Raw genomic sequence first — 19,820 nt, forward strand, 5'->3', positions numbered from 1 at the left:
GTTGCCGAGAATCAGCGCGATGCTGTCGTGCTAAAAACAAAATATCGCAGTCACCCACTGTACCTTTAATATTTGGAAAACTAAAACACACAGATTACAACACCAATACCCAACTCTAAAACATTGTTGTAAAGGTCCCAGGGCTTGCGTTTACACACATACCGTTGCTTTATCCAGAACTTTGAGGGAATGAGGCTCTGCAATATTTTGTTTGCGTAGTGCTTGTTCCAACAGTTGCAAGGGAGGGTGATCCCACTTTCCAAAAACAACAAGATCTATGTCACTGGAAATAATTAAAATAGTAGGTGAGGATACAAAAACAAGGTGGTTTCTTCACTGGCATTAAATTTAATACAAAACCAACATTTTCAATTGCCTCTTATGTCACAAACATTACTATATAGTTTGTATGTATAATCTACTACATGCTTTTAAAAATTAGAATGGAGGTATAGGTCTGGGAAAATTTTCACTACATCTCACCCAAAGTTTTCTCCCTTTAAAGACTTCAAGAACAGAAAAATACCTTATGATCCAGCCAGAAATCCAGTGAGCTTCCACCTTCCTGTTGGTTGACCAGTCTGATGTACTGAAGTCCCATGCAGTGTTATCAGCCCTGCCAGAGTTCTTTTTCCAAGGAGATTGCAATGAGTTCTTTGGTCTAACACAGGGATATGCAATTAGCGAACCTCCAGCTGTTACAAAACCATGCCTCTGCCTCTGGGTGACATGCTTATGGCTGTCAGTCTTGCTATGCCTCATGGGACGTGTAGTTCTGCAACAGCTGGAGCTCCGCTAAATGCATATCCCTGGTCTAACAGATTGGAAGTTCAGGGCAGGGCCAACACCACAACTTAAGATTTTTAGCACAGCAAGGGCAGCATTGCCAGTGGGTAACAAGATGTTAAAAGCTCTCCAAATGTCTTCCATCGTTTTAAATAGAAAACAATGTGCATACATTCCAGTGAATATATTCAAAAGATGTACTTTTTTTTCCTGCCTTTTGTGCTTAAACTTTTCAGAGACTTGACACCAGCTCTCTAGTGGATTACACACACATTGAAACACTGCAGAAAAGGGAAAAACTAGAAATCAGACTTTGCAGCGCTCCCTATTTATATGCATTAACTTCAGGGCAGCTGCTTCTTAGGGTGAGCTTGTAGACAGATGCAGTCCTCTATGGCAGAGCGCCCTCTCTGCAGCAGCACTGTTGGAGAGGAAATCAGGAGTAAACAGGTTCCTGTATGGCATCCTGGATCACTGGGGAACTTTCCCATTGGATGCTGCCCGCCAAACTTTGCGAGTGGACAGAGTAGGGACAGGTACCCAGTCCGTTAGGGTCAGTACTAAAGCTAGGGAAAGGCTCCCAATGAGTTATGCCGCGTACACACGGTTGGAATTTCCGAAAGAAAGGGTCCGATGGGAGCTTTTGGTTGGAAATTCCGACCGTGTGTATGCTCCATCGGACGTTTTCTGTCGGAAAGACCGACAGCATCAGATAGAGAGCAGGTTCTCTATTTTTCCTTCGGAATTTCAGACGGACTTTTCCCATTGGAAATTCTGACCATGTGTGGGCTTAAAGGTCACATCTCTTGATTTAATCTCAGTTGGGCACTAGAAGGCAAGGCCCTATTATGTTCCCCCCACAACATTCGCTGTCATTCTGGCTGGAAAATGCTTCTGTCACACTACTGCGAGTGTACCCGGCTGGGTATCTTTCCTACTGGGTTTGTTGTAAACCGTTTACTGCTTTGCTTTAATACAAGTACTTATTGTACCAGCCTGTGAGTTATTGCAGAAAAGTAATAAACAGGGACTGCATATTCAAAAACTATGAAACTTGCATTACTGTATTAATTTTTTATTTTTTTTTTGCCAGATAGAGCTTTCATTTGGTGGTATTTAATCACCATGTTTTTTTTTTTGTTAAACTAAAAAAAAAGACAGATTTTTTTTAAAGTTTGTTATAAAATTTTGCAAAGTAGTAATTTATCTTCACTAATGAGGTGGCACTGATTAGTTTAACCCATGTACTTGTACACTCTGTACCCCTCAGCTTTGGTGGTGATTGGTTCTCCTTTCCTCGTGGTTGAAGACGATGAAGGAAAGGGTTTGAGGTGATAAAGATTGCCTGTCCGATCAATTATGATCCAAAAAGAGCTGTCCCTCTTCAGCTCTAAGTATTAGTTCTTCCATCTTTTATTTCTTCCAGTTTGTGAACACACACAATTGATAGTTGGTGGCTGTGTGTTTTTCTAGTTAAGAGGAATACAGGCGTTGGCGGCATTAAGTAGGTGACCTAGAATCTTTTTTTTGATAATTTGCGCTGGGGATGGTTGAAACATGCAATAAGAAAAAGGCTGGATGGTCAGGATTCTCACAAATCTGTGAATATTTGGATAATCATCCGGACGTCTTTCCGGAAGTGTTTAAGCTTGGGGCAGGACCAAAAGATGTGGAGCAATGTTCCCCCTCTACTTCTGTTATCTCCAACAGCCTTTGGTGGTTTTAGGGTAAAATTGATGTAGCATATGAGGGGTATGGTACCAAACACCTCAACATTTATTGGTTACCTGAATCTTCGTACAAATAGATGATTGTAGGGAAAATCCAATAACGTTTTGTTGTTGTGAGGTTTAGTTCCCTTTCCCAATTCCTCATAGTATGGTAGATGTGGTTGTTCGGGAGGGGTGATCAATAGATTGTAGGTCTTAGACAGAACTTAAGGTCCCTTCATCCCAATTGTATTCCTCAAAAGTGGTTAAATGCCGACTAAAACCTCAGGGCTTTAGTCAGCATTTGACAATTTTTGAGGAATACTTTTGAGGTTTGGTAGAGAATGTAGAAAATGATGTAGTGGAAGGGCACGCCGAAATGTTTGTTGAAAGGGGCCTGTGCCTTCCATTAAAGATGCAATGGAAGATCAATGGTCAGCCAGAAAGTGTGACGCTTGATAGCATCCAGCTTGGCGTAGTTTTAAGAAAATCACGAAGACCTGGATGAAACTGTGGGTTCCCTAAGATTGGGAATAAAGAAAAATCTCAAGTAGAGGGAGGTCTGTGTAAAGAGGTATAAGCATATACGTTTAATTGTGGGACCTAGCACAGGGTGCGATTTTAGGATACATGGTAGTGCCTCGTAGCACCACAGAGCACCTTTTAATGATACATCCATTTGAGTTGGTTCAATTTGCCCCCAGAGTTTGGCAACATATGACAGCGCAAATAAATAAGCCTACCTAGGTGGGTTGCCTCATATGTCAAGACATTAGGATTTGCTAGTCCTCCGTACTGTTTGGGCAGTGAGTTGGTGACAGGGGCGTTTATGTGCCCAGATAAACTTGATGGATAGAGTATGCACTTGCTTAAACTAATGGGGGGGGCTATTCCTATAGTTGGGGCTTAAAAGAGGTAAATATATTTTGGTAGGATGCACATTTTTTTTTTTTTTCAATCAATGAATTTTTATTAGTATTTTTAAAAGCATATTAGCCAATACAGCATAAGGTGTATAAAAGTCCAGGCAAAAATAAGGAATGCCCAACAATGGGCTCGAAATGTTACACATTTGCAGATACATCTTCATGAAAACTCGTATTTTCATACTGTAACCATCCCGAACCAATATACACCAGAACATCAACAGAAGTAAAAAGAGTACAAAGTAGAATTAGGCAAAATAAAACAAACTAAATAAAATAAAATATCCTAAATGAGTTCACTTGTATGATCATCAGCTTCATGTGTAGCAGCACGTTTAAACTTATAGCCGCAGTATATAAGAGGACACAGAGCCCCCCAGGAAAGGCCCCAGACCCCCGGCGCCCCTTAGGGATCACACTGCCGCCGGGAAGCCGGACCCCAACCCACCAGGCCCCGCCATCCTCCCCAATCCACAACCAGCACCGACCCTTGAACTCAAACCATGTATTAGCGATAGAGGAGAAAAGAAATAAAATCAAGAAAGATACAGAAAAGGTAAAGATAAAGAAAGAACATAGGATACGACAGAAGAGTATACCTCTAATATAAAGGTTTGATGTTATGGCCTATTTACATTCTGTTTATACCATGCTATCCACGGGTTCCAAACCTGTCGCCCACGTTCAAGATTATTTTGAGAAGCCATAAACATGTATTCGTATGTAATATGTAGGTTGGTAGTTTTAATCACCTCTATTATAGTGGGTAATTCCACAGACCTCCATCGCCTCATTATCTCTAGTCTTGCACTCAACAGTATATGAGATGCAATACATCTGTGAGAGCTGGGTATAGCCTCGATACCCAGTGAAAGGATTGCGCTACCTAGATCGAAGGGTAATCTGGAGCCAGTCAGCCGCCCTATAAGGTCAAAGACCTCTCTCCAGAAGGAGTCCAGTTTAGGGCACCTCCCCAATATATGTATCAGTGAGCCTGTCTCTCCACACTGTCGCCAACAGAGGGGGGACAGTCCCTTTGAAAAGCCCGCTAACCTCGTAGGTGTCAGATACCATCTAAGCAGTATTTTTTGAGATAACTCCCATAAATTAGCGCTCTTTGTGGCTTTGTAATTGGACGCTACGGCTAACTTCCACTGGGACAAGGAGTAGGAGCGCTTCAAGTCTAGTTCCCAGGTTCTCATGGAAGGGGTTTTATCAAACTCAGTTTTTTGGCCAAATAAGTTATAAAATAGAGATATTCCCTTGATAGACGAGTTGGCATTGGATAGGTAGAGGTACACTCGCCAAGGGACTGTAATAGACGATGTGAATGGAGTAGCTAGCAGATGAGATATCTGGGTATAAGCATAGTTATCTTTACCTTCAAGTCCAAATTCGATCTGGAGAGACCGGAAGGACTTGGTTGCTGGGCCTACGCTCAAGTCCTCAACGTTCAAAATTCCCTTAGATTCCCACGTACCAATGTTTAGGTTCGGGATAGCTAGGTTGAGGCCTGAGACAGGGAGATGTAAGGTCTTATGGCTAGAGCCCCCCTGAGGTTCGTTCAGGAATGTCTTCCATGTCTGCAACGAGGCTAATATAGTAGGCGACAGATCTGGAGGAACACTGGTTGGAGTCCTGCAAAAGAATATTAAATCGTATAAAGTATACCGAGAACATTGTGCGGTTTCTAGCTCCAGCCATCTGGTAGCAGCCCCGCCAGGAAACCAATGCTTTGTTTGGGCCAATATGGCTGCCATGTGATAATCCTTGAGAGACATGCCATAAAAATTTATTGAACAAAAGAAAAAATGTTACCGCGCTAAGAAACAGTTAAAATTACTAACAAAGCTGCAACAACAAAGTGTCATACAAACACAATACACATAGAAAAAAGAAGGAGATGTTGCGCTAATAACTTAAATAAATCTAAACAGTAAAATTGATGTATGATAATTGATGAAGCCAGTAAACCCAAATCAATGGGGGACTAGAAAAGGAAGAACTCAGTCCCAATGTGTCCACAATAGTTGAGTTCATATGAAGGTGAACAGATGTTGAGGAGCAAATATGAAAACCACCACCACGAACCAGTAAAAAAATTGGAGGCTTACCACATGGCAAGCAATATATGCTTGCGGCTGCAAACCCCAGCCAGGGCCTTTAGACGATCCTCACAGGGGGGGGGTGGAAGGAAAAGATGATTGTTGAAGCCTCCAGCGAAACCACGATTTTTTGAAGCGTGTCACAGAAAAAAACACTCAATGGTGAAGTATGTCATAAACAGCACACACATGAGGTATAAAGTGACTTAAGGGACCACCACCACCAGCACCCTATAAGTAGGAGGCTTACCAGGACATGTAAATAAAACAGCGAGTGGCTAAAACCCTAGCCTGGGCCTTTGAAACTCCTGGGCTGTGATAGTATGATCCTAAGAATCCTCCGTGTTCAGTAGGTACATAGAGGGAGTAATGGAGCCCACATAGTGAAGTACGTTTTAACACTGTACGTTTAATAGATAAAAAATTGCACTTACAATATCACAATAGGGATAAAAGCAGAGAAAAGCCGGCCGGCTCGGAACAAACGCCCGTCCACTCTGAACAACACGTCCTGCGTCAGCACGCTACCTTCCCGACGCGCGTTTCGTCATAAAATGACGTCATCTGGGGCACGGGCGACGTGCTGACACATCGCATTAAATACATTCCAGCTAAGCCAAGCCTCGATCTGAATCCACGGGCTAATTGACCGCTCATGGTGGCTGCGCTGGGACAAATAAAAAATGGAAAAATGAAAGTAAAATTGAAAAGGCCCTCTTGTGGTTGAATAGTATATAACAACCAGAGCCTATGTGGGCATAAAATATACTTATATGCAAATGCAAAAATAAAAATTAGAAGGCCATCTTGTGGTCGAATTATATATAACAACAAGAGCCTCTATGGGCATAAGATATGTTTATATAGTAACAGCATAAAAAGACATTTATCTTAGAGGGAGGTCAGTTACGCTCTCCAGAAAAAAATATATATTTTTCCTGTATGACTAACATAGAACTATATAAATGCTTTAAAGGTCAAAATAGGGCATCTAATATTTAAATTACCGTACAAATGTGAATAGATCAGTGACAAAAAAACTTATTGTGTTTAAATTGTGCACTGTGAGAAATGAAAGTAATCAAAAAAGTTATTTAATGCGTATAAAGACCTAGATTCGAGCATAAATATTTAAATTGCAAGATGAATCTAGGATAAGTGAAAAAAAATATAAAGTGAAATATTAAATATTAATTAAATATACCTTCATGTGCATGAAAAATAAAATTATTTTTATGTGATAAAAAATAAGAAATATGAAAATAATGTGAAATATTCAATATTGATTAGATAAATTTAATATGCCTTCAAGTACATGAGGCATAAAGTTATTTATATAGTGAAAAAATATATATAAAAAATATATATAAAAAATATCTATTAATGTTCATTCGTGAATGTGAATAATTGTGATAATAAAATAATAAAAAAAAAAATAATTATTATTAATGATTATATTTAGATAAAAATAAAAATAAGAATAAAAAATTATATAAGACTCCAAGAAATTAGAAAAAATATAAAAATATAAAAAGAGGGCCCATTAATGACCAGCATCAGATGATAGAACCAAAATTGTCTAAAAATGTATCTCCAATTAAAAATTGTGTGTATATATAGGCCCAGTTATAGGCCAACATAAGGGTCCACCTGTCATTCAGATCGAGTTCACAAATATAGGGTGGACCATAAAATAAACACAAACTAGCATAAAAAATCAAGAGTTGTCAATAAAAGCGTTGACGTCAACCTCGATATTGAGTCCATATGGGGTATAACTTTTAATTTTGTGGACCCATAGCATTTCTGATCTAGAGATGCTCCTCACTAGTGGACTACCACGCCAATGAGGGCTATAGCTGTCAATCCCCAGGAAGATTGTCTTTGAGGGGTCCCTGTTATGTGCCAAGCAATAGTGCTTTGATACTGAGTGATTCAAAAAACCGGCTATGATATTTGTGATGTGCTCATTGAGTCTCACTGAGAGGGCTCTCTTGGTTCTGCCCACATATTGGAGCCCACAGGGGCATTGGAGCAAGTAAACCACCCCCTCAGTCGCACATGTAATGAAGGGTTTGATTGTGTGTTGTTCACCTGTGACCGTAGAAGTAAAATTATGCGTTCTTCTATGCGTACAGCCACTAAGGGAACACACCCGACATTTCCTACACTGGTAAAAACCAGTAAAGGAATTGAGGAAGGTGGTTTTAATAGTAGGTGGTTCGAGAACATTGGGAGCCAGTTTATGTCTCAAGGCCGAACCACCCTTAAATATCACCTGAGGGTTGTCAGGTAGAATAGGGCCCAATATTGGATCATTCTTGAGAATGTGCCAATGTTTTTTAAGGAGTTTTTTTACACTAAAATGCTGAGTAGAGAAAGTGGTAATAAAGGGGACAACAGGCAACCTGCTAGTGTCCCGTGGTTTGCTCTTAAGTAGTTGAGCTCTATCAACAGTCTTAACTTCCTCAAGTGTAGATGTAAGGGAACCCAAATTGTACCCCTTTTCCAAAAACCTGTTAATTAAAATAGCTGATTGGTCCAAGAAGTCGGTCTCATTAGAGCAATTGCGTTTGATGCGCAAAAATTGGCTCTTTGGCACCGACTTCAGCCAAGAATCATGATGACAGCTGTTAAACACAAGAAGTTTTTTTGACACTGATCTATTCACATTTGTACGGTAATTTAAATATTATATGCCCTATTTTGATCTTTAAAGCATTTATATAGTTCTCTGTTAGTCATACAGGAAAAATATATATTTTTTCTGGAGAGCGTAACTGACCTCCCTCTAAGATAAATGTCTTTTTATGCTGTTACTATATAAACATATCTTATGCCCATAGAGGCTCTTGTTGTTATATATAATTCGACCACAAGATGGCCTTCTAATTTTTATTTTTGCATTTGCATATAAGTATATTTTATGCCCACATAGGTTCTGGTTGTTATATACTATTCAACCACAAGAGGGCCTTTTCAATTTTACTTTCATTTTTCCATTTTTAATTTGTCCCAGCGCAGCCACCATGAGCGGTCAATTAGCCCGTGGATTCAGATCGAGGCTTGGCTTAGCTGGAATGTATTTCATGCGATGTGTCAGCACGTCGCCCGTGCCCCAGATGACGTCATTTTATGACGAAACGCGCGTCGGGAAGGTAGCGTGCTGACGCAGGACGTGTTGTTCAGAGTGGACGGGCGTTTGTTCCGAGCCGGCCGGCTTTTCTCTGCTTTTATCCCTATTTTGATATTGTAAGTGCAATTTTTTATCTATTAAACGTACAGTGTTAAAACGTACTTCACTATGTGGGCTCCATTACTCCCTCTATGTACCTACTGAACACGGATGATTCTTAGGATCATACTATCACAGCCCAGGAGTTTCAAAGGCCCAGGCTAGGGTTTTAGCCACTCGCTGTTTTATTTACATGTTCTGGTAAGCCTCCTACTTATAGGGTGCTGGTGGTGGTGGTCCCTTAAGTCACTTTATACCTCATGTGTGTGCTGGTTATGACATACTTCACCATTGAGTGTTTTTTTCTGTGACACGCTTCAAAAAAATCGTGGTTTCGCTGGAGGCTTCAACAATCATCTTCTCCTTCCACCCCCCCCTGTGAGGATCGTCTAAAGGCCCTGGCTGGGGTTTGCAGCCGCAAGCATTTATTGCTTGCCATGTGGTAAGCCTCCAATTTTTTTACTGGTTCGTGGTGGTGGTTTTCATATTTGCTCCTCAACATCTGTTCACCTTCATATGAACTTAACTATTGTGGACACATAAAAATTTATTAATTTGCGATTGTGCTGTTAGAAAAAATTTAGTTGGAACAGATATAGGGAGGTTCCGAAACAGATAGATGAATTGAGGCAAAACCATCATTTTAAATGCGGCTAAGCGTCCAGACCAGGTGGACTCCCTCCAAGAAAGGTCCTGTAATTTGTTGCCTAGGTTGTTTAGGAATGGGGTGTAGTTGGCACCGACTAGGTCTTCTACTTGGGCAGTCAATGTAATACCTAGGTATTTTATGCCCTTGTCCACCCACCTAAATGGATACTGAGATTGAAGTCCAGAGCGAGTGTCGGGGTCAATTCCCAACCCCAGGATAAAAGATTTACTCTCATTGATCTTATAATAAGAGACTCGGTTAAATAATGTTAGTGCCTCAGAGGTTGCGGCTAGGGAGGAACCCACCTTAGTCATGATCATAATAATGTCGTCTGCGAAGAGACTGATTGAATGCTTCCGAGTGCCCACCTCAAATCCTGTTATGTCAGGATGTGATCTTACGTGTACAGCAAAGGGCTCCATTACTAAATTAAAAATTAGGGGGGACAGGGGACATCCCTGCCTTGTGCCGTTGGAGATAGCGAAGGGGGTGGAGAGAATACCCGATATGAAAACCCTGGCAGAGGGATTGGAGTAAAGAGCTAAGATAGCAGACAGAATCTCACCTCTAAAGCCAAAAGCCTCCAGTGTCCTGGTTAGATACAACCAGTGGACCCTATCGAAGGCCTTCTCTGCATCCAAAGATAGGAGCAGAGAAGGCCTTCGTCGCACCTGAGCCAGGTGAATGAGTTTTATCATGCGTCTAGTAGCGTCCGACGTTTGCCTATGCTTTGTGAAGCCGGTTTGATCTGAGTGTATTAGTAGCGGTAATATATTCACCAAACACAATGCTAATATTTTTGCATAGATCTTGATATCTATGTTTAATAAGGAAATTGGTCTAAAATTTGCAGGACAGGTGGGTTCCTTCCCGGGCTTTGGCAAAGTGACAATCAGGGCCTCCAACATCCCTCGTGGAAAAGAGGCCGAAGCAGCAGCAGAGCGGAACACTTGTAAGTGCGGAGATATGGCTGATTTGAACGTTTTGTAATACTCACTACCAAAACCATCTGGTCCTGGGGATTTGTTTAGGGGGAGTGAATCTATTACTTTAGATAGTTCTTGGTCATCAAAGGGTGAATTTAAGGTTAGGAGGTGTTCAGGTGACAATTTAGGTATATTTAATTTATTAAGAAACTGATCAATGATGTTCGGGGTAGGCTGAAAGGTGGATGGGTCGTCCTTTAAATTATATAAGGTGCTGTAATAATGACAATGCGTCTGCAATTTTCTGGGGATGGTATTCTTTCTGATTAGATTGAGGGTGGATAATATAAGGAATTTTAAGCTTATATCTGTGTCCCCTGAGGGTTTGTGCTAATAATTTCCCTGCTTTATTACCTGTGGAGTAGTATGTCATCTTAAGTTTTTTTGTTGCACGCTCGAAATTTTCTAGGAGTAGGAGCCTAAGGTCATATCCAAGTTTCGTCAGCTGATCAGAGACGGTAGGGGATGTATTCCGTTTGTTTGTTAATTCTAGTTGGGTTATTTGATCAGTCAACTCAGTAACCTGCTGCTGCCTCTGCCTCTTAAACCGTGCCCCCAACTGAATCCCAATACCACGCATGTATGCCTTATGGGCATTCCATAATACAAAAGGACTGTCAACAGAGCCAGCATTGTCAGAAAAATAAGAAGTTATATGTGACTCAAACACCTCCTTCGCATCACGTTGCTGTAAAAGAAAGGTGTTGAGCCTCCATACAGAGCTCCTCTGGGGAGGAATTGAGTCCTCAACAGTTAAGACAATAGACGCATGATCAGACCATGTTATGGTATTAATGTCCACTGATATGGTTTTCAACAACACTTGTTGGTCCACCACAAACAGATCAATCCTGGTGTAGACCCTATGAGGTGGAGAAAAATAGGTGTAGTCCCTTTCGGATCCATGTAAACAGCGCCAGGCATCATATACACCCTGGCTCTGCATACACGGAAGCAAAGTAGACTGATAGCGGGTAGAATGGGAAGTAGAGTCCATCTTGGGGTCAGGTGCAACATTAAAGTCCCCGCATATAATCAAATGACCTCTTTTTAGTTTGAGAACCTTCTTCATCAATTTGTTGAAAAAACGGATTTGGTGGGTGTTTGGCGAATATGCCGTTACTATAGTATAAGGAACAGAGTCCATTTCACACAGCAGTATGAGAAATCTTCCCAGCGGATCCTGAACTTGGGATTGTAAAGAGAAGGCCACTGAATCCCTTACAGCAATCAGTACTCCCTTCGTTTTTGAGTCTGCATTCGCCGTGAACACATGGGGAAAGCATTTATGGGAACACTTAGGAGGAGCCTTGCTACTAAAGTGCGTTTCCTGGGCGCATAAAACGTCCCCGTTATGTGAAATGGCTTCGCTCCACATTGATTTCCTTTTCACCGGGTGGTTTAAACCCTTAACGTTCATAGATATTATTTTAAGTGGCATGTTTTGTAGGTGGGGTTAATGCTTGGATAGATGAGGGATGACATAACGATCCAGTGTAGAGGGCACCAAGTGTGGTTACTTGGTGACAATACAGACAAAGGTCCAGCAAATAATACTCACAGCCAGAAGGCCAGCAGTCCACAGGATAAGCAGGGGTGCACTTTCGGGCTAGTTGGCATCCTGGACCATCCTTGATAATAATCCGGGCACAGTAGTGCACTCCGATCCATCGACATCCAGAAGGGCGAGGTATAGGTGAAGTGAGAACATCAAGAAGAAGAAAAATAAAATAAAATGTGAAAAAAAGAGGTAAGAAAAAAAGGACAACATGAACAGAGCAACATAGTAATGACCCTGAGCCCAGGGTCACATCCATAGAAAGCGACAAGTCACTTGGGGCAGCTATCTGCTGCAACAGAATTGGGGTAACAATGTCAATGGCGACAACTTAGTGACATGCGGGAGACAAAGTAGGAATTGAGAGACCCACCACGGTCAATATCAGGCATGGGTTTTTGCATTCCTGGAGGTGACTTGTTTCCAGCCTGACTCCACATGGAGCGGAGTGCTGGTTAAGGCCTGCTTCACAGCCTCAGCAGGGAGAAGCCCTTCTCCAAAGCCGATATTGTGTAGGTGCGGTTATCCCTGGTTACAGAGAGCTTTGTCGGGTATCCCCACCTGTATATTATTTTGTGGTTACGTAAGATTTTCGTGACAGATGTTAGATTCTTCCTTTTCTGCAGCGTGTACTGGGACAGATCTGCGTAGAACTGTATGTTTTGGCACTGCTCTGGGATCTGTTCCCGTTTCCTCATTGTGGTCATGAGCCGTTCTTTGATATGGAAGAAATGTAAACGTAGTAACACATCTCTAGGAACTTGCTCCGACAGGTGTGACAGTTTCGGCAGGCGACGTATGCGATCAATAGTGACATATAAGTCAGAAAGCTCTGGCAGCATATCTTTAAACATGGATGCAGCATAATGGTTCAGGTCATGTTGTTGGACCGATTCAGGGATCCCCCTAATTTTAAGATTGTTCCTTCTGGACCTATCTTCCATATCTGCCAACTTTGCTTTGATCCACTCATTATCTGCTTCTCTATCTTCATTAGCGTCAACTAGCTCATTTATTGTAGTAGCATATTCCTCCATTTTGGATTCAATATGACTCACTCTGGTACCAACCTCCTGTATATCTCCTGTTAAGCGATGCATACAGGTTGCCATATCCGACTGCAGGGTACTCCTCAAGGATATCAGCATATCCTTGAGGACAGTGTCAATTACAGGCTGATTTTGTGTGGGGAACGAGATAATGGATTCCGGCAGGTCCCTGGTATCTTCCCCCGAGTCAGAGGCCTGCCTGGCTGCCGGACTCGTGGACCGGCCTAATCCCTGTCCATCCAGCCTGGGTTTGGACTTTACCGGGCTGCAGGATGATGGCGTGGGTGGAGGGGAAGAAGATGCATCATCCGATGCTCTTTGTGTGGTGGGAGTACCTTGCTGAGAGGTCCAGGCTCCGTTGGAGGTCGGCTGCGGGGAGTAGGCCTCGGCGCCATCTTGCCTGGTGCTTCCTCCTGCCGGAGCGAAAAAGTCCGTCAAACGGTGAGGATGCTTAGCCATCTGCCGTTTCCCGGTCATGGCTGGTGTACTGCGGGGTGTAGGTGGTGGATGATCCGGCAAAATCCGCCGTGTGTGGGTCGAGTTGTGCCGCTGGTCGCCTCGTTAGTCCGGAGCTCCGTGCTTAGACGTCCATCCGGCTCACACGCCAAGCCACGCCCCCAGGATGCACATTTTAACAGAGGTTGCATCTACCAAACCACAAGTGCAAACCCCAATGCCAAGTTTCTAGCAAAGTACAAAAGTACAAGTTTTGGTCAAAAGAGGGGAGGGAGGGAGTGAAGTTCAAAAGGTATGGGACAATCTGGAGGGAACATACAGTGGATATGAAAAGTCTAAACACCCCGGTTAATATGTCAGGTTTCTGTGATGTAAAAAATAAAGTGCAGCTCTAGTAGGTCTTTCCTGACATTTTCTTAGGCACATCCTATAGCAAAAGCCCTGGTCCACAGAGTTCCAAAGCATCATTGTTTAAAGGTATCACTCAGGTAAAGGGTAGACGTGTGTTTTCGTTCGTAACGAATGGATTTTTGTACAAATTTGTTAGTATTCGGATCAATTCGAACATCCGAATAGCTGAAAGTACTAAAATACGAAAATTACAGAATTACGAATAAGCAAAATAATGAACAAGCGAAAATACGAACGTACGATTGGACAAACTTACTAAAATACGAAACCACGAAACAGCAAAAGAACAAAAATTACATCTATAACGAACGATTTGCATTCCGTATTTTAAATCCTTTGTCGGTTTGTAATTTCTTATATTCGTATTTTCATTTGTGTGTTTTGTAAATCCGTTTGTCTGTTCATAAATTTGTGTACTCGATTCGTACTTTCGAATGGCCACTGGGCAGTGTAGTTAGTGATCTTACTTATTATCTTAGCCAATCAGCTTATCTCTTTTGTGCCGAGTCACATTGGACAGTGTAAAGCCTCTTACACACAATCGGACATCAAACTTTTTTGTGGATTTTTATCCGAAGGGAGATGGCCAGACTTCTGTTGCCGAAAAGTTTGTCCGTTTGCACAGCGAACTTTTGTCCGATGAAAACCGAAAAAGTTTGTCCGATGGAGCGTACACACGCTCGGATTTTTTTAAAAACTTGCTCATTTTGAAGTTTGTTGGCATAAAATATGATTTTATACTCACCGTAAAATCCTTTTTGCTGAGATCATGGACGGACACAGCCTTAATCTTGACAAAGAGGGATGTCCCAAAGCAGTGTCAAAATGAGGGGTGGGAACAGCATAAAGTTAAACTTCACCCCAAAACAAAACAGAGCTCGTCAACTGAGAAGTTGCAACTCTAAACAGCCGCCTGCAAAACTTTGCGGCCGAAGAAGCATCCAAAGATGCACTCACATCAACTTGTAAAGTTTAGTGAAAGTGTGACCGGGCGACCAGGTCACCGCCTTCCACACCTGGGAAACAGACGCTTGATGTCAGAAAGCCCAAGAAGCACCATTGCCCTGGTCGAATGCATCGTGACAGGGAGGCGCCCGACCCTTTGCGGCGTAAGCCTCATCACGACCCGTTTTGATCCACCTTGAAATGGTGGCCAATGAGACCACTGGGCCTTTCTTGGGACCAGCCCCCGAAACAAACAGTGAGTCTGTACTTCGGAACGGAGCAGTAACAGACAAGTATACTTGGAGCTTGGACAACGTCCAAGGAATGCCACGTCGTCTCCTTAGGATTTCGACGGATGAGGACACAAGTCTGGCAGTACAATATCTTCCTTGAGATGGAAGGTCGAAATGAGCTTAGGAAGAAAAGGCTGCGGACAGAGCACCACCTTATCCTTGTGGAAGATCAGATAGGGAGCCTTTCATGACAAGGCTCCCAGCTCAGAACTCGTCTTAACTGATCTAACAGCCACCAAAAGGACCACTTTCTGAGAAAGCGTCAACAAGGGAACTTCCCTAATGTTCTCAAACGGTTTCTGAGGCACCTAGAGGCCATGCCATTAAGGCCATTGACTGTAAAGCAGGATGATATTTAAAGGAATTTTTCATTTATTTATTTTTTCACTTTAAGCATCATTAAAAATCGCTGCTCCAGAAAAAAAAGGACCGTTTTTAAAACTTTTTTTTCCATTGATACATGTTCCCTGGGGCAAGACTGGGTCCCCAAACCCGTTTTCCGACAATAACTTGCATATTGGGCTTCAAAATGAGCACTTTTGAATTCGAACGTTCGAGTCCCATTGACGTCAATGGGGTTCTAAATGTTCGTGCGAACGTTGGGTCCGTTCGAAGGTTCTGGTTTCGACGGACACAGCGCCTCCTTAATCATGACCATTGGGTTATATCACCTCTGCAGGAGTAGGACTAGGCAGAACAAAAACACCCGGCTACGCCCATTGGCTGTCCTCAGTCTTATATAACCTCCTTCCTGCTCTAGGTATTCAGTTTAGTATCAAGCAGTAATAGAAGTATCAAAAACTCCATAGAGGGGTGGGCGCTGTGTCCGTCAAACTCAGAGAAATGGATTTTATGGTGAGTACAAAAATCCCATTTTCTTTCGTTCGACGGACACAGCGCCTCCTTAATCATGACCATTGGGACATCCAAAAGCAGTGCTAAAGAAAAATGAGTGGTGGGCAAAATAATCAAAGGCTTACCACAAGAGCCCCTACCAGGACACAGGAGCCCTAACCAGGACACAGGAGAATTATCTGGGTCACAGCCCTATCTGAAATAAAAATGTATTTAATTATTTTTTAAAGAAAAAACACCCCTCAAGAGGGAACCCCCCTCTTAAACAGTGGCCTGCAAAACCTTGCAGCCAAAAGAAGCATCTGCAGATGCCAAAATATCTACATTATAGAATTCAGTGAAGGTGCACTGACGACCAAGTGGCCGCCTTGCAAACCTATGATATTGACGCCTGATGACGGAAGGCCCAAGAAGTAGTAAGCGCCTGAGTAGAATGCGTTGTGACAGGGAAAAGAGGAACCCGACCCTTAATAGAATAGGCCTGAGTCAGAGTCTGTCTGATCCATCTGGAGATGGTAGCCGAAGAAGCAGCCAGCCCTTTCCTTGGTCCCTGTGTAACCCAAAAAAAGTGAGTCTGACCTCCAGAAGAACTCCGTGGCTGCCAGATACACCTGAATCGCACGAGCCAGCTTAAGACACAAGTACGGCAACACACTGACCTCATTCAAGTGGAAGTCAGAGACATCCTTGGGCAGAAATGACGGACAGGGACGAAGAATCACTTTATCCCTATGGAGTACTAAATAGGGACTACAACAGGATAATGCCGCCAACTCTGAAACCCTGCGGGCCGAGGTACCCTGTTGAATTAAAGTGAAGATCCAAGCCACAGAAAAGGATCGAGGATGAACGCCAATCGACTCACACTAAGAAATGTACACTTTCCACGTACGATGGTATATCTTGTTAGAAGTCGACTTCCTCGCCTTTATCTTAGTAGGGATCACTGATCCCGACAGCCCTCTATCCCTCAGAACCTGGATTTCAAAGGATAGGCCGTTAAAACCAACCACTTTAAAGCAGGATGGAAGTTCAGCCCTTGGTACAACTGGTCCTCCTTGAGAGGTAGCTTCCAAGGGACATTTACGGCCATCAAAAGACCTTGGCCCTCTGCCCTTCACAGGCAAGATTGCCACGAGCCTCAGTTACTTCCCGTTGAGCTGAACCTGCTGAAGGGGCCGATGTTTGGGAAGAAAAACTACTAACCCGGTCAGCATTCAGCATTCACGGTCAGACCCAGGTAGCCCAATTTCCTGGACAGGGCTGGAGGGGACCTTGGGTAGTTCGGACGTCACCCGAACAGGAATTATGCCTACACAAGGAGACACAAGGCCCCTCGAAATGGAAAAATTCTGTCCCCCACAAGGTTCAACCCTTGGACCCCCTTGACGGTCACGAAGGAGGTCCACGAACCTGGAAACCAGCGAAGATGTCCCCCCACCCCAGCAATGGGTGAGAGCACAGCTTCATGCTGAAGGAGATTTGTCAGTGGATCTGGAGACGCCTGCTCTAGGCTTACCAGACCAAGATTGCTTGAAACTTCCTGGGGAAGACTTGAGAGATCCGTTTCCTTTATCTGCAGTCCTGGGAGCCCGGAAGAATTTCTTATGGGCTGAGACGGAAGGCACCCCCCTCTGTTCCCTTTCCTAGATTGAGACAGGAAGGTACTCTTCCCCCTGTGACACCCTTGATGTCATCTAGGGAACCCCCAAATAGGTGGTTGCCTTGAAAGGGCAGATCAATGAGAGCTTTTTTAGAGGCTTGGTCTGCCAACCAATTCTTAAGCCACAGCACATGTCTAATTACCACCGCTGAAACAAAGTTTGGACAGCACAGGAGCTGCATCCAAGGCTGCATCACAAATATACTGCAGCCCATGGACCAACTGGTCCGCTAAATCAACATAAGCAGCGGGAACCTGCTCACTACCCAGACCCTGGCGTAAAAGCTTGGCCCATTCAGGGTCTGTGACACCAGGGCCGAGGCCAAGACTGGACGCAATACCGACCCAGCCATACTAAACATGCTGCGTGCCACAGCCTCCACTTTCCTGTCAGCCAGGTCCTTAAAGGACAGGGATTCCTCTACTGGGATCATGGTTGCTTTATTCAACCTAGAAACAGGAGGGTCCGCCACTGGTGAGGTAGTCCACTTTAAAAAAAAAAAGTGATTCTTCAAAGGGGTAGCGTACTGAAAAACACTTGGGGACCACAAAAGGTGACTTTGGTTGCTCCCATTGCTTATAGGTAAATCTATCAAAATAAGGCAGATAGATAAAGGGATTTTTAATACAGCTTACCTGTAAAATCCTTTTCTTGGAGTACATCACGGGACACAGAGCGGCATATTCATTACTATGTGGGTTATATGGAGTACCTTCAGGTTATGGACACTGGCAATCTCAAACAGGAAGTCCCCTCCCTATATAACCCCCTCCCATAGGAGGAGTCCCTCAGTTTTGTAGCAAGCAGTATGCCACCCAAAATGTTCCCCATAAGAGGGGTGGGAGCTCTGTGTCCTGTGATGTACTCCAAGAAAAGGATTTTACAGGTAAGCTGTATTAAAAATCCCTTTTTCTTTCTCGTACATCACGGGACACAGAGCGGCATATTCATTACTATGTGGGATGTCCCAAAGCAATGCTTCCAATGAGGGGAGGGAGACATCTCAACCAGGAGATTTAATTCAGAAAGTATCCTTTAAATTATAATAAATCCAAATTAAATCCAACGAAACAATAATTAATCTGATTAATTTAATTAATTCATTAATTAACCAAGGGTGCCCCGGATCTCGAGGATCTCAAATCGCAGCCTGCAGCACTGCCTGTCCAAAGGCTGCATCGGCACTTCTTCTCACGTCCAATTGGTAAAATGTTGTGAACGTGTGGACCGATGACCAGGTTGCCGCCTTGCAAACCTGAGCCATAGAGATCTGGTGGTGTGCTGCCCAGGAGGCGCTCATGGCCCTAGTAGAATGGGCCTTAACTGATAAAGGAGGGGGCAACCCCTTCAAGCTGTAGGCCTGACTGATTTAACTGCTTAATCCATCTAGCGATGGAAGCTTTAGCTGCCGCCTGACCCCTCTTGGGTCCTTCCGGCAGGATGAACAATGCATCTGTCTTTCGAATCTTTTCTGTAGCCTTCAGGTAGACCTTCATGGCCCTGACAATATCCAAGGTGTGCAGCAAGCCTTCCTTTCTAGAAGTGGGCTTTGGAAAAAAGGATGGAAGAATCAAATCCTGGTTTAAGTGAAAACTGGACACCACCTTAGGCAGAAAAGACGGATGTGGACGGAGAACCACCCTGTCTTTATGCAGAATGAGGGATGGTTCTTTACAAGACAAGGCTGCCAGCTCTGATACTCTTCTAGCGGAAGCCATAGCAACCAAAAATACCAACTTCCTAGTCAGTAATACCAACGGAACCTCTGCCAGAGGCTCAAAGGGCTGCTTTTGCAGAGCCGACAACACAAGATTCAAATCCCACAGACAAACCGGAGATTTGATAGGGGGGGTTAATACGTAAGACCCCCTGCAAAAAAGTTTTAACTAGAGTGAGTGGTCAAAGGCCTCTGAAACCACACTGACCAGGCAGAAATCTGTCCCTTGATAGTGCTTAAGGCCAAGTTTTTGTCCACTCCTAGCTGGAGAAAACGTAACACTCTGTCAATGGTGTACTTGCGAGGTAGCCACCTTTGGGACTCACACCAGACCACGTAGGCCCTCCAAACTCTGTAATAAATTACTCTGGAAACTGGCTTTCTTGCCTTAATCAGAGTTGAAATCACCTGGCTGGATAGACCTCTACCCCTGAGAATCAGGGATTCAGCCGCCAGGCCGTCAAATTTAGATGCCG

At 43.4% G+C, this 19,820-nt stretch overlaps 1 protein-coding gene across 1 annotated transcript in view; it reads right to left on the reverse strand.

Annotated features, from left to right (window-relative positions):
* Positions 1 to 19,820, reverse strand: part of LOC120940503 (terminal nucleotidyltransferase 4B-like) — a 1,128,146-nt gene that overhangs the window by 765,556 nt on the left and 342,770 nt on the right. The window contains exon 5 of the mRNA XM_040353420.1: positions 163 to 283. Coding sequence (XP_040209354.1) covers positions 163 to 283 — 121 coding nt within the window. The remainder of the gene's footprint in view (positions 1 to 162; positions 284 to 19,820) is intronic.

Source organism: Rana temporaria, chromosome 5 (genome assembly GCF_905171775.1).
Source record: "Rana temporaria chromosome 5, aRanTem1.1, whole genome shotgun sequence".
In the NCBI taxonomy this organism is placed as follows: domain Eukaryota; kingdom Metazoa; phylum Chordata; class Amphibia; order Anura; family Ranidae; genus Rana; species Rana temporaria.